This window comes from Podarcis bocagei (assembly GCF_964188305.1).
Source record: "Podarcis bocagei genome assembly, chromosome: 5".
Taxonomy (NCBI): Eukaryota; Metazoa; Chordata; class Lepidosauria; order Squamata; family Lacertidae; genus Podarcis; species Podarcis bocagei.
In genome coordinates this window covers 56,981,408-56,999,635 of record NC_138129.1, presented here as the reverse complement: position 1 = coordinate 56,999,635, position 18,228 = coordinate 56,981,408, and the positions used below count along the sequence as shown (strand labels likewise).

General features: G+C 41.5%; 1 protein-coding gene across 1 annotated transcript in view; it reads left to right on the top strand.

The window, feature by feature from the left end:
* Positions 1-18,228, top strand: part of LOC308586515 (BEN domain-containing protein 5-like) — a 753,040-nt gene that overhangs the window by 616,440 nt on the left and 118,372 nt on the right. The window contains exon 9 of the mRNA XM_081193192.1: positions 17,400-17,511. Within this exon, the coding sequence (XP_081049318.1) occupies positions 17,400-17,511 (112 nt within the window). The remainder of the gene's footprint in view (positions 1-17,399; positions 17,512-18,228) is intronic.

Sequence of the window (18,228 nt, the reverse complement as noted above, 5' to 3'; positions counted from 1 at the left end):
TATTTATATAGCACCTAAAAGTGTATATAAGTAAACAATCATAAACCTACGAATAAATGTATTGGTTTATTTATGTTTCTAGGCGTAAAAAAATCTATAATTACCAGGTACAGCCACAGCATAACTGCTATTTAATGACAATTCCTTTTTGTTACCATAGAAATGGGTCTGGAATAGTTACCTATAATTTCTCATTCCAGTACCTCACACATGTTGTATTGCAGAATTACCATAGTAATTGCCTATTAGTCATCATAAAATAAGCAGTTATCCTAAAGATATCTGGATACTGTGAAATTTCTCTTCAGTTTCTTCAAAACTTACCACTGCATGCATTCATTTTCCTCTTGCAGAGTCTGAATGACAAAATCAAGAGTACAATTATCTCAGTGAAAGGCAAAGCTGTGGGGGCATCTCTATGGGCAGAGCATTGTGTTCAGATGTGGGAAGCGCAATAATGGGATTCTACTCAGTCATGAAATTTGGGTTGCTCCCTGTTTCTCATCCTAATCTCTCTACATCATACCCTTGTGGTTATGTCTATAAACTAATAATTGCACAGTATTCTGTCTATTAAAATGTATTTACTTACATATTTTAAATATTTATTAACTGCCCTTTGGAAGAAGATTCTAGGGCAGTGAACAAAAGTGCAAAAGCAATTCACACAGTATAGATACAATCTTTTTAAAAAACCTAAACAACAATAAATAATAAACTAAAAATACTAAAGCTAAGTAACAAAAGCATAGGCTAACAGAATTGTAGAGTTGGAAGGGACCACAAGGGTCATCTAGTCCAACCCCCCGCAATGCAGGAATTGTTTGCCCAACATGCGGCGAGAACCAATGATCATGCGATTAAGAGTCTGATGCTGTAGCGACTCAGCTGTCACAGCAGTTCTAAGCAAAATTCCATCTCAAAATGCCCAGACAAACAGGAAAGGGTTAACTTCGCTCCAGAAAGATTGTAATGTTGCCACAAGACATGTCTTTTTAGGGAGGATATGCCAAAGTTGGGCTACCACCACAGAAAAGGCCCTCTCCTGTGTGACACTATCAACGAGCTTTGTCCCTGAGGAAGCACAGAGTACAGTTTCTACTACCTTTGTACCTCTACAAAAGATCATAAGACATAAGCAGACTGGAATGGGAAGAGACACTCCCTCAGATACTGGGTCCCAAGTGGATTATTTGTTTATTTGATTTCTATGCTGCCCTTATTCATAAGTGATCTCAGCACCTACACAAATACATTAAAATTGTAAAAGAGAGTATAACAAATTAAAAACAAATCTGAACTTCATACCAAATCAACAGCAGAAAGGGAGTCCTCAATTACAAACGGGCAACACTGGCTTTGTCTTCAGCTGGCACTAAAACTCATACAGTATTGGTGCCAGCCATATTTCTGGCAGAAGAGTGTTCCACAGTTGGGGTGCCACCACAGACAATGCTCTGTCTTGAGTCGCCATCCACTGTACCACAGTTCCTGATGGGACTTCCAAAAAGACCTCCCCTGGAGATCTAAAGACCCAGGCAGGTTGATATAGGGAGAGATGTTCCTGCACATATTTGTCCCCCAATTTATTCACAGCTTTACATGTCAGCAGCAACCTTGAAGTGGACTGGTAGCATATAGGCAACCAATGTAGATTTTACAGGTCTCTGCCGTTCACAGCAACAACCAATGTGACCTCTGTTGCATTGGTAAGATTGGCAGGGTATGCAACCGATGTCTTTCTTTTGGGGTGGTACAGCTGATCAGGGCAGTGGTGTATCATGGGGGCCACAGGGGTGGTTGCCCCAGGTGCAAAATCATTAGGGATGCAAAATTTCAACAACCAGGGCTGCCTCAATACAACTGCACACTTCTTTTGCAGGGCTTCGTTGAAAACAGCTGCTCTATGCAATCCAGAAAGTGACCTCTCCAGAAAACAGAATGGCTCTCCCCCCTCCCCCTTATTTCTGTGCTTAAATGCATAAGCCATCTGTTTTCCTCCCTCCCTCCCACTAACCCACTCCACGCAGCCCCTGGCACTGGCAACCCACTCTATGTCACTGGATGAGGAACAGGTAGTTTTTCACTTACTGTGAAAAATTATCAGAAATTCACTCCCCAGGACACCCAAAGACTAAAACAAAAACAAACAAACAAAAATCCCACATGTTTTAAACAGCTTTGGCACAACCCAAAATTATATGTAAGAAGCCATTCTCTTACTTGTAATCAGTTACATTTAAGGGACTGAGAATGAGGTAAAGAACTCCTTGACTAGTTTTATCACCCTTTGGTCACGGCGTACTAACAGGAACTGCCTTAGAGACAAGTACCATCTTTTGCATGAAAATTGTGGTTCAAACATGTCTGTATCATACACATGTTTATGCATATATATGCATGTATATATTTCCATTCTGGTTTCACTGTTCATTTTGCTGACAGTTTTAAGTCAGTTTTTCAGTCATTTTGAGATTTTTCTTGCTGTTGCTTTAAAAAACTCCCTTGTAAAATGGTTGTCATCTCTTATCTTAAAACAAATACCAGCTTGCAAAAGGGTTTCTACTGCCTGATGCTGAAAATGCTCTTTATATTGATGTGGTAACTGCTCATTTAAACCATATTACAGCTCCTGAGTATTTTTCAGTTGCTATTGATGTGACAAATTCTCTTGCACAGAGGATTGCACCAATCAATAGCGTGTGCGTAAGCGCTTTAGCAACAAAACCTCACACTTTGGGATGTCAGTTGAATCTGAACCTTTTTAGCAACATTAAATAAAGCATCCTTTACTTTTCTTTTGGTGCAGAAATGTCTAATTTAATCCGGCATGTATAAAAGGCTGGGCAATTTTGTGGTGGCAGTCTTAATAATGTGTCATATTGTAGCTAGTTTGAGTGTGACTGCTCTGTCCTTCACCTTCTAGTAACATTGATCTGAAAATACAAAGTAACCCATTTCCTCTCATGAGAAGATGGCACAAGGAGACCTAATGTGAGAGAATTGAAACCATAGTTCTTTTTATAACTGCCATTATTCCTCCAGGAATGAGCCGTGCCCCCTTAAAGCAACAAATCTATTTATTTTCCATTTAAACAGCCTTGATCCTGATTGCTGCTTTAGTCATAGCCAATTTCTAATCAACTGAAACTGGAGGTTTATTTTGCTTAAGCTCCATTGAAATATGGAAATACGTTTTTAGATTTCCTTCTTGGTCTTTGCTTGACCTTTTTCTGGGCTTGTTTCCACTTTCTGAATGGCTTACAGCTCCTCTTTGTATTAATTAAAGGATATGTGTTTTAATGAACCTTTGTTAGCTTTTCTTTTGTTCTGATACTTGTGCATTCATCTTAGATATGGAGCTCAGCTCTCTCTGGGCTTCATAGTGGCAAAGCCTAGTCCAGAGCCAAGCCATTTTATAGGCCCTTTCTCCATCTAGCAAAGCTTGCAGCTATTTACCTATCATGCCCAGTCACTGGTTCCTATCCCATCATTGCTTGCCTACCAAATATAACTCTCTAGATCAGTTGCTATACAGTAAATTCATTTCTGCCATGATAGATAGCCTCACTGCTGTTATCCATGCTCTGGTGGTTAATTCCCAGGCTGGCATTTGTGGGGCTACCCTTGAAGATAGGCTGGAAGCTCCAAATAGTTCAAAATGTAACTTTCAGACTGCTAACAGGGACCAAGAGTTGGAATTTTATTACCCCAGTTTTGAAACAACTTTATTGTCTTCCCTGTTCTCTTCTGAGTTCAGTTCAGTGTGCTGACACTTGACTTTAAGGTTCCATATGGCACTTCGTTTGTGTAAGGTAAACCATACCCTCCTGCCCACAAAACCATTCATTGAGGTTTGCCCACTCTCTCCCACCTTCGGACCTCCAGGAAGTGTCTAACCAGAGAAAAAAAGCCTGGATCCTTGCCTATGAAATGCCCACCCCAGAGATGCTCACCTGGTGCCTTCTTTGCTTTCTTCCCATTGCCAGATGAGGCTCTTCCTGTGTTTCCAGACTTTAAAAAAATGGTTAATTTTCAAAATATTACCTCTTGTGAGTCCTTATGAATTGGAGTTTTGCTCTGCTGTTTATTATTGTTGTTTATTGTTGTTGTTGTTGTTGTTGTTGTCAATACTTGCATTTATCACTTTTGAAAGATGTCCACTGACCACTGGAGGGCAGGGTAAAAAGTTTTGCTAATTCAATCACCATCTTCTAAATTCCATAATTACAAGGGGGGTGGGGAATGTATTGAATGCTCCTTGGACAAGGTTCTTGCCCTTTTCACTCCACTCTGTTTTTACATACAAATAGAAATCATGGCCATCAAATTGGCATGATCAGAAATTGCAGACAAAATTGCAGACAAATTTGCAGACAAATTTGCCCAAATTAAAATGCTCTTGGATTCATCTAGGATGTGTCTTAGGGGTTTCCCCCCACCCACCCCAGTGCCATGGTAACAAGCATTCTTTTCTCTCACAGTTTCTGTAGTCTTGCTCCAACTGAGGTGAGATTAGATACTGCATCAATATGAGTACGTTGGATTTCTCAATGTGACTGGAGGAACTTCTTATTCAGGGTTGCTGATAGTGTGGGCATGCATAAGCTATTTCAGATATTCCTCTGAATACTTGTAGGGCTAGAACCAGTGTATGTGAATGGACATGCTCCTCCTCTGTCTTTTAAGCATGTTGTTGTTGTTGTTGCTGTTTAGTCATGTCCGACTCTTCGTGACCCCATGGACCAGAGCACGCCAGGCACTCCTGTCTTCCACTGCCTCCTGCAGTTTGGTCAAACTCATGTTGGTAGCTTCGAAAACACTGTCCAACCATCTCGTCCTCTGTCGTCCCCTTCTCCTTGTGCCCTCAATCTTTCCCAGCACCAGGGTCTTTTCCAGGGAGTCTTCTCTTCTCATGAGGTGGCCAAAGTATTGGAGCCTCAGCTTCACGATCTGTCCTTCCAGTGAGCATGTTAGGGGTAATATTACTCAGAATCTTCTTTGGTTGTTTTGTGGTTAATTTATTAATATTTCTCACATTTCCTCCAAAAGGAACCCAGGGTAGCTAAAAATGATCTGGAATTTGATAGCTAGGATTTTTACTTATTCCTTGAAAGTCATTAGGCAAAATGCATGCATGCATACATAGTTTTATTTGTATGGTGCCTTTCAACAGTTCAAACCACGCTCTGGGCAGCTTACAACCTGAGAAAATTACATCACTACAACATAACAAAAGTGGCCATAAACAAGAAATAAAACATGGAAAAAGACAGAAGCAAACTGAACAATTTCCACATAAATCACAAGAAGATCTGAAATAAAGATGCAACCAAACAACACCCCCCACCCTCAAAACACACACACACAAAGTCCCCAACCCAACCCAAGAGTCTGTTCAGCAGCTTCAGCTTTTGTAGCTGGAGCCTCCCCTTTACAGGCCAGGTGGAAATAAAGCCTGAAAGGCAGGGAGTAGGTCCTCCCTGACTCACAGCCAATATGGACTCACAGCCAAACATCACAGCAGCAGCTTTTTATTATTTAATTTGTATTTTTAGGTGTTAGGGCAGTGTCAGTAGCACAACATGAAAGCAACCCCATTGTAGTCCCCGCACAACTCCATCTGCAGCACAACTGTACAATCAAATCAAAGGAAAGTGAATAGTAAAAGTTGATCACTTTTAAGAGACAGCAGAAAAGTGACTAGACCGTGCTTCATTTTCTTGTCATTTATTATAGGCTGTGGTGCTTAAGACTAGCAGGGCAGGTCCACCCCATCAAAATGTGGCACTGGGGCAAAACTTGGAACTAGCAGAAGAGATGTGGGATTCTGATCAGGGCAAAGGTCCTGCCTGGTGTCCATTTTTGCACAAATTTAAATTTGGGCAACATTTCTATTTGTGTCTTGCGAAAGAGCTGAGATGGTTTGGGATGGATTGTAGGATTGCATAGAAACATTGGAAGCTGCCTTCTGCTGCCCATTGGTCCATTCAACTAAGTATTGTGTATACAGTGACTGGCAGTGGTTCTCCAGGATTTCAGAAAGCGGTGGATCCCATTCCTACCTGGAGGTGCTGGGGACTGAACCTGGGACCTTCTGCAGGCAAAGCAGATGCTCTGCCAAGGGCAAAAAGGTTCCCCAATGGAAAATGATGCAACCATATTAGTGAAAGGTCTGTAAAGAGAAAATAAGCAAATAATAGATAAACAAATAATAATCTTGCAGCCAGGTCTGCTAAGAGATCAATGGACAATAAGTCAGTTTATTTAATCTTGCAGGTGAGCTCTTGCAAGAGCAGATCACTTTGATTTCTGCTCATTTGTTTGATCTTGCAACTGAATCTTACATTGTCAGCCACTTAGCTTTCGCTGCTTTGCTTAAGGTTTTTCCCTATCTGCTCTTGCAACATAGGCAGTTCAGATTGCTTTTCCAAATGTGATGTACTGAGATTCTGACCATGTTTATAAAACAGGCGAGAACTTATCTTTTGATTCAATACAATTTAACTTAAGCCTAGCTATAAGCTGTGTGTAAAGCGATTACTTGACCTAGGACAAAGAGACACTCTTGAAAGTGGTCCCCAAATCACCGAGAGGAATAGCACATTAGAAACTGTTGGTATGCAGAAGATGTGGGATAACTATGGATCCAGGAGAGGGAAGCATTTTATTTTATGTCTCCCTCATCCTCCTGACAAGCCGGAAGGGATGTGTATTAATAAAACCGTAAGCGAATTAACTTGCAGCTACTCAGTGTTAACCTAAGTCCCCAGGGAAAAAGAAGAAGCATTTATTTCAGGTTGTGCAGATCATAAACCTTCTGCCTTGTATAACATCCGTGCTCTGGTTACTAATGGACTCTTCCCCCTTTCATTCCTGATGTGGCCATTGAGCTGATGAATTGCACAGATTATACAGTGATAATGGATGGGGAAGGGGGATTTCAGCAGTCACTTTAAGCAAAACATGAACAGTAAATTTTGCTGATTCCCTCAAGCGCACCTGGAGGAGTAATGCTGTGTTGACGCAGAGGTGAGAGGAACTCAGGCATTTTAGGGGAAACGTGCTTTATGTGTGGGTCCTGCTTGAACCTGTTGAAGAAGCATTTAGTTCTGGCCTCATCAGCTGAGCTGCAATGGTTCCTGTTTCTACAAACCGTTCCCATAAATGTGTGTGTGCAAAATAAACGGGCAGTTACTTACTAATTTATTGCATGGGATCCAGGCATCTTCCCTCAAGACAGAACTACTGTTGTAGGGATTTTGAGTTTTCTGAACATTGCAATGTAGAGAAGGCGCTTGTCAACATTTCTGAGCACCACAGTGGGGAGAAGGTGGCTATCAATGATGCATGTCTTTCTAGTGAGTGGAAGGTGTTTTTTCTTAAAGGTTTCTACATGTTGTTTGCTCCAGTATACCTGGTGAAGAAGATTTCAAAGTGCAATCAAAGCCTCTAACACTTGCTTACCAAAGACAGATAGGGGGATGAGTATTCATACCACAGGAACTGCTGTCTCAGACATCTACTTCTGACACACTTCTTGCACCCTTGCTATTATGATTGGAGTGTTTTTGAGTGAGCATCACAAGAATGTATTGAATTTTTATAGAGGCACATGTCAGAAATCCAGAGGGAGAGCTTCAGCATAGGCGCCGACTCCATGGGGCCTGAGGGGGCCCGAGCCCCCTCAAAAATTCGTTTGGGGGGGCTCTGCCCCCCCAATAATCTCGGGCGCCCCTCCAGCAGAGCGCCACCGCCGCCCCTCCCCCAGCCCAAAATGCACAGGGTCGGGCTGCATGCCTCCTGCCCTCCCTCCCGAGCAAAAGCTCCACCCAATTTCCTTCGGAGCTGATTAATAGGCGCAGCACGCTCTCCCCTATTCGCTCACGAGGAGGCGGCGCCACTTTATCTGCATATTCACGAGCTTATTTATTATTCATGAGCTTTCGCGGGCTCCCCCAATGTTTTTTATAAGTCGGCGCCCCTGAGCTTCAGTGGAGGGGTCTGACCAGGAACTTGACCAGGAGGGCTCTGATCCATGGCCTCTTCCTCCCCCTCATCATCCTTTTCAAGGTCCTCAGTGTTGGGGGTCCTATGATACATAAGAGAGAAGACCTGAAAAACAGTGAAGTTATCTGGACCATCAGCCAGTCACCTCAGAAGAACACTCGTGTCATTTAGAGCTGTGCCAACTGGATACAGCGTTTTCTGAAGTTATGAATTTCACGTCATGACAAATATCTGGCTCATCTTTCAACAAAAGCTTAAATAGAGAACAATGCAAATGGATGCTGAGAATCAAATATCTGTTGGGAATATACGAGTTTATGTATTTATTAGCTAAGCTCTTGCATAACAGGGGAACAAATAACAAGGCAAATATTGATATTCATGTCTACTTGATGCAACAAAATAAAAGCAGGATTAATAAATTATGTTAAAATAAATTCACTTACATGTTGCACAGTGGCACCTTACAGTGATGTACTCAGTCTGGGAGAACAACAATCCCCAAATGCACATAATCATTATTGGTTCAGATATAATATCAAGTGTGCTGCTGGGCATCTGTATTGTAGCTTTTTGGATTAGAGATTTCATTAAACTCTTTTGTCAGAAGTCTTTTCATGCAAAGTTTTTCTCCCCCCTTTTCTCCTGTAACTTTCATTCCATCCAATTAATTTTTCCACATCTTTGAAGCTGAGCCAGGACCACTGAGACTTTGCCTGGACTCTCTGAGAAGCCACTGATAGTGGTACAGACATCACAGTGGGCAACAGGGCTCCTTTAACTGCAGCAGGAAAAGGCAGGAAGGATTTGAGAGCCCTTAAGCTCTTGGAGTTCATTGATTAGAACTGAAGAACTGGGAGAGACAATTGATGCAGGCCTTTCATTTTCATTCCATCCCAACACACCCTGGGAACACCCCATAAGCACATACATTTATTCAGCAGCTCTGCACATATTAATATCTGTTTGCTGTGTAGCTGATGCCTAAATAAAATGAAGGAAAAGATTGCAGAAGAACAACCATTCTCCCCTGCTGATTGGTGGCTATTGTACAAAAGACTGGGAGAAAGTACAGCAGCAAAACTTTTACCCAGTAGCATGAAAATAATATTCCAAAGGATGGGCAAAGCGGCAATATCATACAGCTAATATCTGTTTTGCAGGCTACAACAAATGCCCTAGAAGCTGAAATTAGAGTTTGTTTTAGGTTTCTTCATCTTGTGTGTGATGACACAAAACTGCATTGTATGGACGCATCTGACACTTGGAGCTGGTTTGCCTGCAACGTTAAACTACGTTTTAAAATGTGCTATGGTTTAGTGAGCATGAGCTGCTGCTCCCCCACTCTTCACTGTTCCTTGTGGGAGAGGGGAAAAAAAGACAAACATGCCAGAATCTGGCGTGGCTTAACATGTGGATCCAGGATCATGGTTTGTTGCACTCAAACAAATCATGAGTGGTAATCATAGCTTGGCTTCTGCCCATGATTTGTTTCAAGAGAAACAAACCATAAGGCCAGGTTTGCACATCACAGCATGCCCACAGGCAGATTTAGGAGAACGTGCCCAGTTTTGGTTGCGCTGGGTGCAGAGCCTTTGGGGTACTGCAGGGGGCGCCACAACTGTGATGTAGAATGGAAGGCAAGAGCAGGGTGCCAAACTTTGGCATTCTGCAGGGCACCGCTGAAATTTCCACTGGTATGCCAGGTGCTGGCTTGTTTGGACTTGTTTAAGCTGGCCAGAGAACCCCTCCAGGAACCGGCTGCTTTTTTTGTTTGAGTTTATAGCAATGAGATGCTGAGAGAAACCAAAATTGTCAGATCTGCCCACCCCTAGTTACTAGTTGATTAAACCATGGTGTTTTGGCTTCAGCCAGCACCATATGGGTCATCTATTTTTTGAAGCAAGCAAAATCCATTTTAATTTCAGCATCCCTGTTTCATCTGTTAGTTCCAAAAGTGAAACATTAAACTCTGTTCCTGCAGCAGCACTTTTGAAAGATTCCTGCTGGGAGAGTCCCGACAGCCTAATCAGAGACACTGTTAATGAGGTTCACCCTTAAGCAAACTGTGATTACACATGCAGCTTTTCCGGAGACTGTCTTGATAGCTGCTCTTCACTAATTTATTTTTTTAAAAAAATTTTGCACAAGTGAACAACACAAGCAACGCTGACACCAAACTCTACATACATTAAACATAATAGAAACACCGCCACCCGACCCCACCCCTATCCATCTTCCCTCTCTTCACCCCCCTTTCTTTTTTCTTTTTTCTTTTCTTCTCCCCCTAATGCCTCAACAAATGAAACGGATTTGTAAAAATGTTACATGAAAAAAAAAATACGAGGCACTAAACTTCTGTAAAACAAGAAAATCCTTAATAATATATATATATATTTTTTTTAAAAAAAAAATTTGCATCACCTTGCATGGTGTTAGACCATTCAATGACTTTGAATGTTTCTGCTTATCTGCAGTTTGTAAGCCACCTCTCCAAATTATTTTAAGGTGTGGATTTGCTGACTGGTGAAAGCAAAGCACCTTTTCTAATTAAGATTTCATTCTTCCGCCACCTAATCTGAGGACTAAATCTCTCCTCTACCCACAATATGCCAATCTGAAACATCCTTAAAGATGCCCCCCACTTTCTTTAAATACTATTTTTTCCTGGTTTTCTCTCCTCCCCACCCCTGATAGCCTAATATATCTTTAATTTTGCTTTCTGTCGCTTAATATTGAATATTAAAGAGGACTTGAACGAAAACCTTTGGGGCATCTATTTGCAAAATGCACATGCATCTGCCTCTTAATTAAGGTTTGGATAGCCAATCTGGGAGGACAGACTGCATCACCACTGTGATAGTGGTGCACATATGCAGAAACAGATAGGCAGAACTGTCCTGCTGATCTTCATCAGATTCCCCTGATATCTTTATGCACTTATGGAAGACGTGTTATATTGCTTCTTTTATGGAACTGTGGCAATGTCTAACAGTTTTCCCTAATGTGCATCATCATTCTTGTACACAGATTAAGACTGCTGGATTGGGTCCATCTCCTTTTCCCTTGGTAGAAAGGAGGAAAAAGTTGTTCTTCATGTTCTGGTAGATTTTCAAGCATTTAAGAATACTCTTCATGCTAGCTCAGTATTCTTTTGCTTAAGACATACAGCTTTTTTAAAAATAAATAAATAATAATCATATATGCCTATCTGTCTCCTGTGCTGTTCTGTTCCATCCTTAACTGGAAATAGGAAAATCAGTAGTAGCATTGTTTTTCAGCAACTCCTCCAACAAAGACAATTGCAACAAAAGCAAGAAAAATAAATTTTATTGAATTATTTTGAAACCATGCTGCTTGATATTGAAAATGTCGGCATTTCCCCTCCTCCTAAACAGTTCAACCATCTCTGTTTTCTACCCATTGCAAATACTATGTTTGGTGTCACAAAGTCAGCTCCAGCACATGCTTATCTGAATGAGCAATCTGTGTGAAATGAATAAGATCTTTTTTCTCCGGCTATATAAATGATTCAGTCTTGCTGCTGCATCTCAAATGCTTCCTTCTTTTGTTTTTAAAGGACTCTATCAATGTTCTCTTCCTATGCCCTGTATTTCTATATTTTTTTAAAATGCTTTTTTATGTTATGCCCTTGGAAGCTTGAAATTGAAATCTGTTCCTTACTTACCCAGAAATATATTTTGACTTTTCCGTCAGCAGACAGTGATAGTAGTTTGCTGTAATTCAGTAACTCATGAGAACCCAGTTGTGGAGAGACTGTGCAAATTATTATGAAAATAGCAAATAGAAGTTAGGTGTTGTGCTGGCTTTCCTCCAATGAGATATAAAATAGGCGATACCTTTTATTGATCAGACGTCAGTTGGCAATAGGGTACGCGTTTTCAGGATCACAAATCCACACTGAGCATAACTGAACAATATTCAAGGGATGCCCGAAAATTATGCAGGGCATTCTTAACATTCAAAATAGCCCTTGGGGTATCTGTATTCATAGAAATATTGTTGTGTGAATGTGTGTCTTATGCATCTCTGCTATCACCACCAGTTTCAGTGCTCTGAATAGATGTATAAAATGGGATAGGAGAAATTGCTGCTGCTGAGATCTGGGGTGTTTTGGTTGACATATGCACTGCTCATGCTTATACAGATACCAGACTGACTACTGTGAATGCAAAAAGCACCCCAATGTGATCAGAATCAACTAGGTAGAAGAAAAGGTTTATTATCAATGCAGAGACCTCTTGCTATGTAATATAGATACTGGCCTGATATTTAAATATATTTATGTGTGTGTAAAAAGAAAAGAAAGTGCAGTAGTGTCCTCCAAATGTTGTGTTTGTACTGTGCAACACTGTGATATGCAGCCCCGATCCTATGTTTGTCTGTTGGGATGTAAGTCCTAATGATTTCAGTGGTAGGGTTGATGGTGGGACTAGCACACTAGTGGTGCCTAGTTTGTTAACAGCATTCCAACTATTTTTGGGATTGAGTATGCAAGTAGTTGCCTGATTATTTTTAATCCCAGTATTTATTTTTGTGTATATTAAGTGATTAATTAATGAATTTGAAACCCACCCCCTTTTTCAGGGCATAGCTCTCCAGAGGTAGCTTATTGACATCAGGATAAAACAATTAAGTAAATAAACAACCCTGCCTCACACTAAAACAGCAGCAGCTAAAACGTCCAGCATGCAGCATTTTGGCAAAAAACAGTTTGAAACAGAAATATCTTCATGTTTAAAGGCTAATGCAGATGCCACATGTGCCTTTCGAAGGAGACGGTTTGAAACATATAGAGCTATCAGTGAAAAGTTCTTATCTCTGGAGACTAACTACCAGTTTGGTGGATCTTACTGCCAGACCAGAGAGCAGGACTGAAGACTCTGGCAGGCTCATATGGGTGCAGGTAATCCTCCAGAAATCTGGCAAACAATTTAGGGACTTCTCTCAATCAACTGTGCAAGGTTCCCAATTGCACGGAGTTCCAGCACACATACAGTGGTACCTCAGGTTACAAACACTTCGGGTTACAAACTCCGCTAAACTGGAAGTAGTGCCTCGGGTTAAGAACTTTACCTCAGGATGAGAACAGAAATTGTGCAGCAGTGGCGCAGCGGCAGCAGGAGGCCCCATTAGCTAAAGTGGTACCTCAGGTTAAGAACGGTTTCAGGTTAAGAACGGGCCTCTGGAATGAATTAAGTTTGTAACCAGAGGTACCACTGTACAGCTATATGTATGTGAATGCCCCTTTGCAGACATCCAGCTGCATAGGCAGGCATGGTTCTCTTCCCACCTCAAGAATGAGGAATGCAGATCTATATTAGAAAATAAGACTAGTGTCTCTTAACTAGTGATTTACGTAGCCAGTGGAGGAATGTTTGATAACTATTAAAACCAGGCTACTTTTTAAAATAGCTGTATGTGTGATGAAGGCTACTTAAGGTCCCCCCCCAAAAAAAAATCTCAGTCATTGGTGCATTTTATTTTTCATTTCATTTCTTGCCCACTTAGCTATTTATAGTGGAGGCTTGTGTTAGTTAGGCAAAGCACCATTTATATGTTGTGTATATTTAAATGAGCCCACACATGCAACTATGCACAGACTGGTGCTTTCTTCCTCTGGCCTTACTGAGATTTGTGTGAAAGAGAAGAAAATAAACATTGAATCAAGGTATTTCTTGCTGATCTTAGAGGAATGCAGTGCATGCTGTGGAATGCCCCAGTTCTTCCTTGATGTTCGTGCCAGGAAGTAGCACTCCCACAAGTTAGGAGGGGGGAATGGGTGGGCACATGGGAAGGAGACATGTATCACTGCACATTTATTTTTATTTAACAAGAGAAAATGGAGGAGTGCTTTGTTAACTATCACTCGCTGTTTAAAATTGTGTCACTCATTCTACAAACGTCGACTCCACCATGTGGCCTTCAGCAGCTAATGCTGATCTGCCCACTCTGTCTGTGCTAAGAAACTCATTATTAAATATTCTTTTGTGAGTTCTCTTAAAGTTACAAGTCCACGGAAGCAAAACGGTGCAGAAAGCTGGCTGGGTGGAAATGCAGCCAAATGCCATGCCTCATTACCAAATTGCCCTGTGGGTTTGGAATGAATAAAAGCAAAATGAGAAATCTAATCAGGATGCCCTGCTCCTACAAAGCCACTAACTGCTGTGGTGCAAACTGCTGTTCATGCCATATCTGCTAACCCAGAATCCTGCATTGGCATGTGGAGCCGAGCTAACGAACTTGTATCACTTGCCATTTAAAAAGCCCTTAGCAATGCACTAGGTTTTGCTAATGATGTTGGCTCCTTTGGGGCTTTAGATGGCCTTGAGGATGCCACATAATGTTGGCACCATCTGGCCCACTTCTGCAAGTGGAACTCAAGCACTTTTTGCACCGAATGCATAAGACGCAAGCATTGGCATAGCAACAGAAGTGGCTGTCACTGGAGTCAGGTCCCAATAGTGTCAGGCCATCAGAAAAGTCCTTCCTCAAGCACAGTGATCCAGTCCTATATATAACTTGCATTGACATGAATGCTACAATTTCATGGCCAAAGTATAAAATAGAAAGACACTGCATGGAGAGGGAAATGACATTTGAATTTAACCTAAGGGAAAAAATAGCATGTCAAGCCCTGGTCTGGAGTGCCCTCAGGGGGGTCCCATTCACAGCTCTCCTAATTTATGCTTCCAAAATTTTCATGAAATTTTTAAAATTATTTTTAATGCAAACCAATGTGGAAAAGTAGCAAACCAGATTTAAGATTGGGGAAATTGGGAATTAAACTGGACATGTTTTCCCCCATCCCTAAGTGCAGCTGATTTTGAAATTTGACAACCTCAGATAAGTTAAGTAGTGCTTAAATAATTCTTTTAATATAGGAAGCAAAGTGTTGATGTACAGTTTTAAGACTTTGGTTTTGTGATTGTTGCATGCACGAGACTTTTCCTGCTACATGCTACAGACTCAGAAGAGTTCCAGCCAGCATTCATGCCTTCAAGTAAAGTGGCAACACAGTCCAATTATGCCCGCTCTCAACTCCAATGGGGAGGGGCAGAGAGAGAGAGAGATGGTACTTTTATGCTCCCCTTCCCTTTTTCATTTTCAAATCCTGACCCTTCCCACTAGTGCCATTTGTGGATTTGCACTGGCAGGCTTTGTGTGGGGTATTATCTGTACATTCACCCAGTACTGATTCAGTGAACCAGCATTTCCTCACAAAGCAGACGGGAAGTGTGTGCAGTTCTTTTTGTAATAAATCATGGGCATGAAAAAGGATTTCTTTAACTCCTTTAGCCCATTCTTCTCCATTTCTCTCACCTTCTGGGAATAGGCCTGTAAGAGACTCTGCAGGCATATAGTGGGTGCAGGAAATAAAAGACAGGGGAAATCAAAGGAAGAAAAGTCAGAGGTCCCAGCGATTTTCTATAGATTGAACACTCTTGAAAGCAAGGAAGGACTGTAAGAAAAATAAGCAAACCAAAAATAACACACATCTTCAGGCATGTTATTAAATCTTCCTTGACAATAGCAGGCAGCCAAGAGCTCTTTCAAGGGATAAATTATATGCCCAGGGTGAATCAGAGCTGCTTCTCACAAGATTTTTTCCCTAAGTACAAATCATGCATGCATCACATCAGGGTGCATTCTTGTTTCAAACACAACCTCCAAAATACTTAAAAGTGGGGGTCCAGTTTTTTCTTGGCCACTTGCAAGTATTTGAAGGGAATCCCCCCCTCCCCATCTGAAGCAACTGTATATCTGAGTGAGGAAGGGAGGTTAGATTTTTCAATTGAAAAAGGACAGCCTTTCAGCTTGCTCAGGCCAAGATACCTGGGGAGAAGGGGACAGAAGAAACTGTTGGGTTCCCTACAGTGTGTTTTGCCGTGGGCTGATTCTCTCTCATCTTAATGCTGTCCCATTAGTACATTTCCCTTCTAAAAGACCAAGAAATGGTCTGATTTAAAGGCAAGGTTTTTGGCACATGGGCCACAGTTAAAATCTAGAATATGGACAGAGCCATTCTGGTGGCATTCCAGTGCAGAAAGCATTCCCCACTTCCAGTGCTTTGCCGTGGCATCTTGCAGTTCTGAAGAGCCAAGCTGGAGTGTTGCCCTGACTGTATACCACATGCCACAGCTGGGTTTCATGGCCTCCCAGCTCCTTTCAGGGTTACCAGATGGATATCTGTGCTGCTTATGACATTTATACTACAGATTGTCCCCCCATGTTTTAAAATGCTAATATGCAATCTTACATATGCCTCCTCAAAAGTAAGTCCCATTCAGTTCAATGGGGCTCCCTCCCTTATAACACTGCAGCCCTAAGACAACTGAATAGGAAATAAACTATTGTGCAAAACACATTCAGTTCATAGAATCATAGAATCATAGAGTTGGAAGAGACCACAAGGGCCATCGAGTCCAACCCCCAGGATCTACAGCTTAATTAGTTTGTGGATTACAAACTGTTTAATTTTCTATTTCAGCTTCCCTCTCCTTTACTTTCTCCCCATTTTTAGCTGGAGAATGTGTGGCTTAGTATTTATGAATGTTCTTTCTCTCTCCTTATTCCTTCTCAGACATTGGGGATTTTCATCAGACAGCTTTACAAGAACAAATCTCAGCTGTTTCCATAGATATGTTTAAATAATAGATTGTAATAGCCATTCACCTAGTATCAAGTGAAAGCTCTTTGCTTCTCTAGAAGCTCTAGAGTATAGTAGCAAAATGACTTTTTTATTGTTTCATTTTACATATAGCAAAAGTTGTGACTTTGTGTGGTTCCTCCTTATTTTCAGGAATTTCTATATTGTACCTTTGATATAAAACCCAAATCCATAATTAGGGCAGTACTTTTATTAAAGGATACAAAACAGTGGGCAAGCTTTTGTGCCCCCAGATCTCTGCATTGGAATGTTAAAACCACAAGGTGGGGAAGAGAGAGAGGCTGCTGGTGTAAATCAAACTATCTTGGTCTTCCTTTGCTGAAAATCTTGATGCAGTGTCTGGGAGTAGGTAGAAGACAATCAGATGAGACCCTTTTGGGCATATTAGGTTTCAAGCTGCGCACCAGCCTTATGGGAAGGAGAAGCACAAAACATGCACCTATTACAACCAAAGTTGATTGTTAGAAGCCTTTAGTGTGACTCCCCCTATCCATCCCAAGAACACAGAGATACATGGAGTGAGATGAGTGACGGACTTTCAGCCTGCAATTGGTGTCAGTTTGGCAAGGCAGGAGTTCACCTGGAGTGGTAGGCGGCTGAAAGAAAAGTAGGTAGTGTGAGAAACCAAACTTCCATCACCACACACTCAAACTGGCCTCTTGAGCGCTGACGACTTGTCCTGTCTTTGTTTTTACAGGTGCTCCCTAATGGGCTTTGATTTAAACAGGCATTGGGCAGATCCCTCGCCTTGGGCTCATCCCACTCTCCACGGTGTCAAGCAGCTCATTGTTCAGATGTACAACAATCCGGTGAGTGAGCAACCTCACACTGAAATAGTAGCTAAGCATCTGTCTAAAACTGTTCTTTTATCTTCCGCATGCACCATCACACAGTGTCTTGATGATTCAAGAGCACATTGAGACATTGTGGCAATAATTCAGCACGGTAGGGTTGTGTTTTTTACTCAAACATGCTACTACAGCGCCCTGTCTTCTACTTCCTTGGTTCTTCTGCATATAACCTTTAGCTGCATGACCAGTTCCACGTTGCACAGGTCTGATCAAGTCTCTGTTGCAATTCATCTGCTGTCTGGGAGACTATCTATTGCAGCCTTTCCCAACTTGGTGTCCTCCAGATGTTTGGGGCTACACATCTCACCAGGGTGACAGTTTTAGTCCAAAATAACTGTAGGGTACCAGGTTTGTGAAGGCTGATCTGTTGGAAAACATCTCCTGTGATTAGCATTGTAAAACTTCTGAAATGTCTCTTTCTATGGGACTACCAATGGTAATAAAGCCAAAGAACCTACCTATTTCATCAAGAGTTTGAAGCAACCTTTGTGATCACTCTATGCTGAATACATGGTCTGAATTGAACATGCTTGCTTTTGTAATGTTCTAGCTGCAAAAAGGGAGAGTGTTGCTCTAATAGACATAGCCCCAAATGCAAATTTTGAAATGGTGTTGCTGTTTAATGCAGTGCGGAGGCAGGTGTTGCTATGTGAAACTCAGAGCAGAAAGGAAATA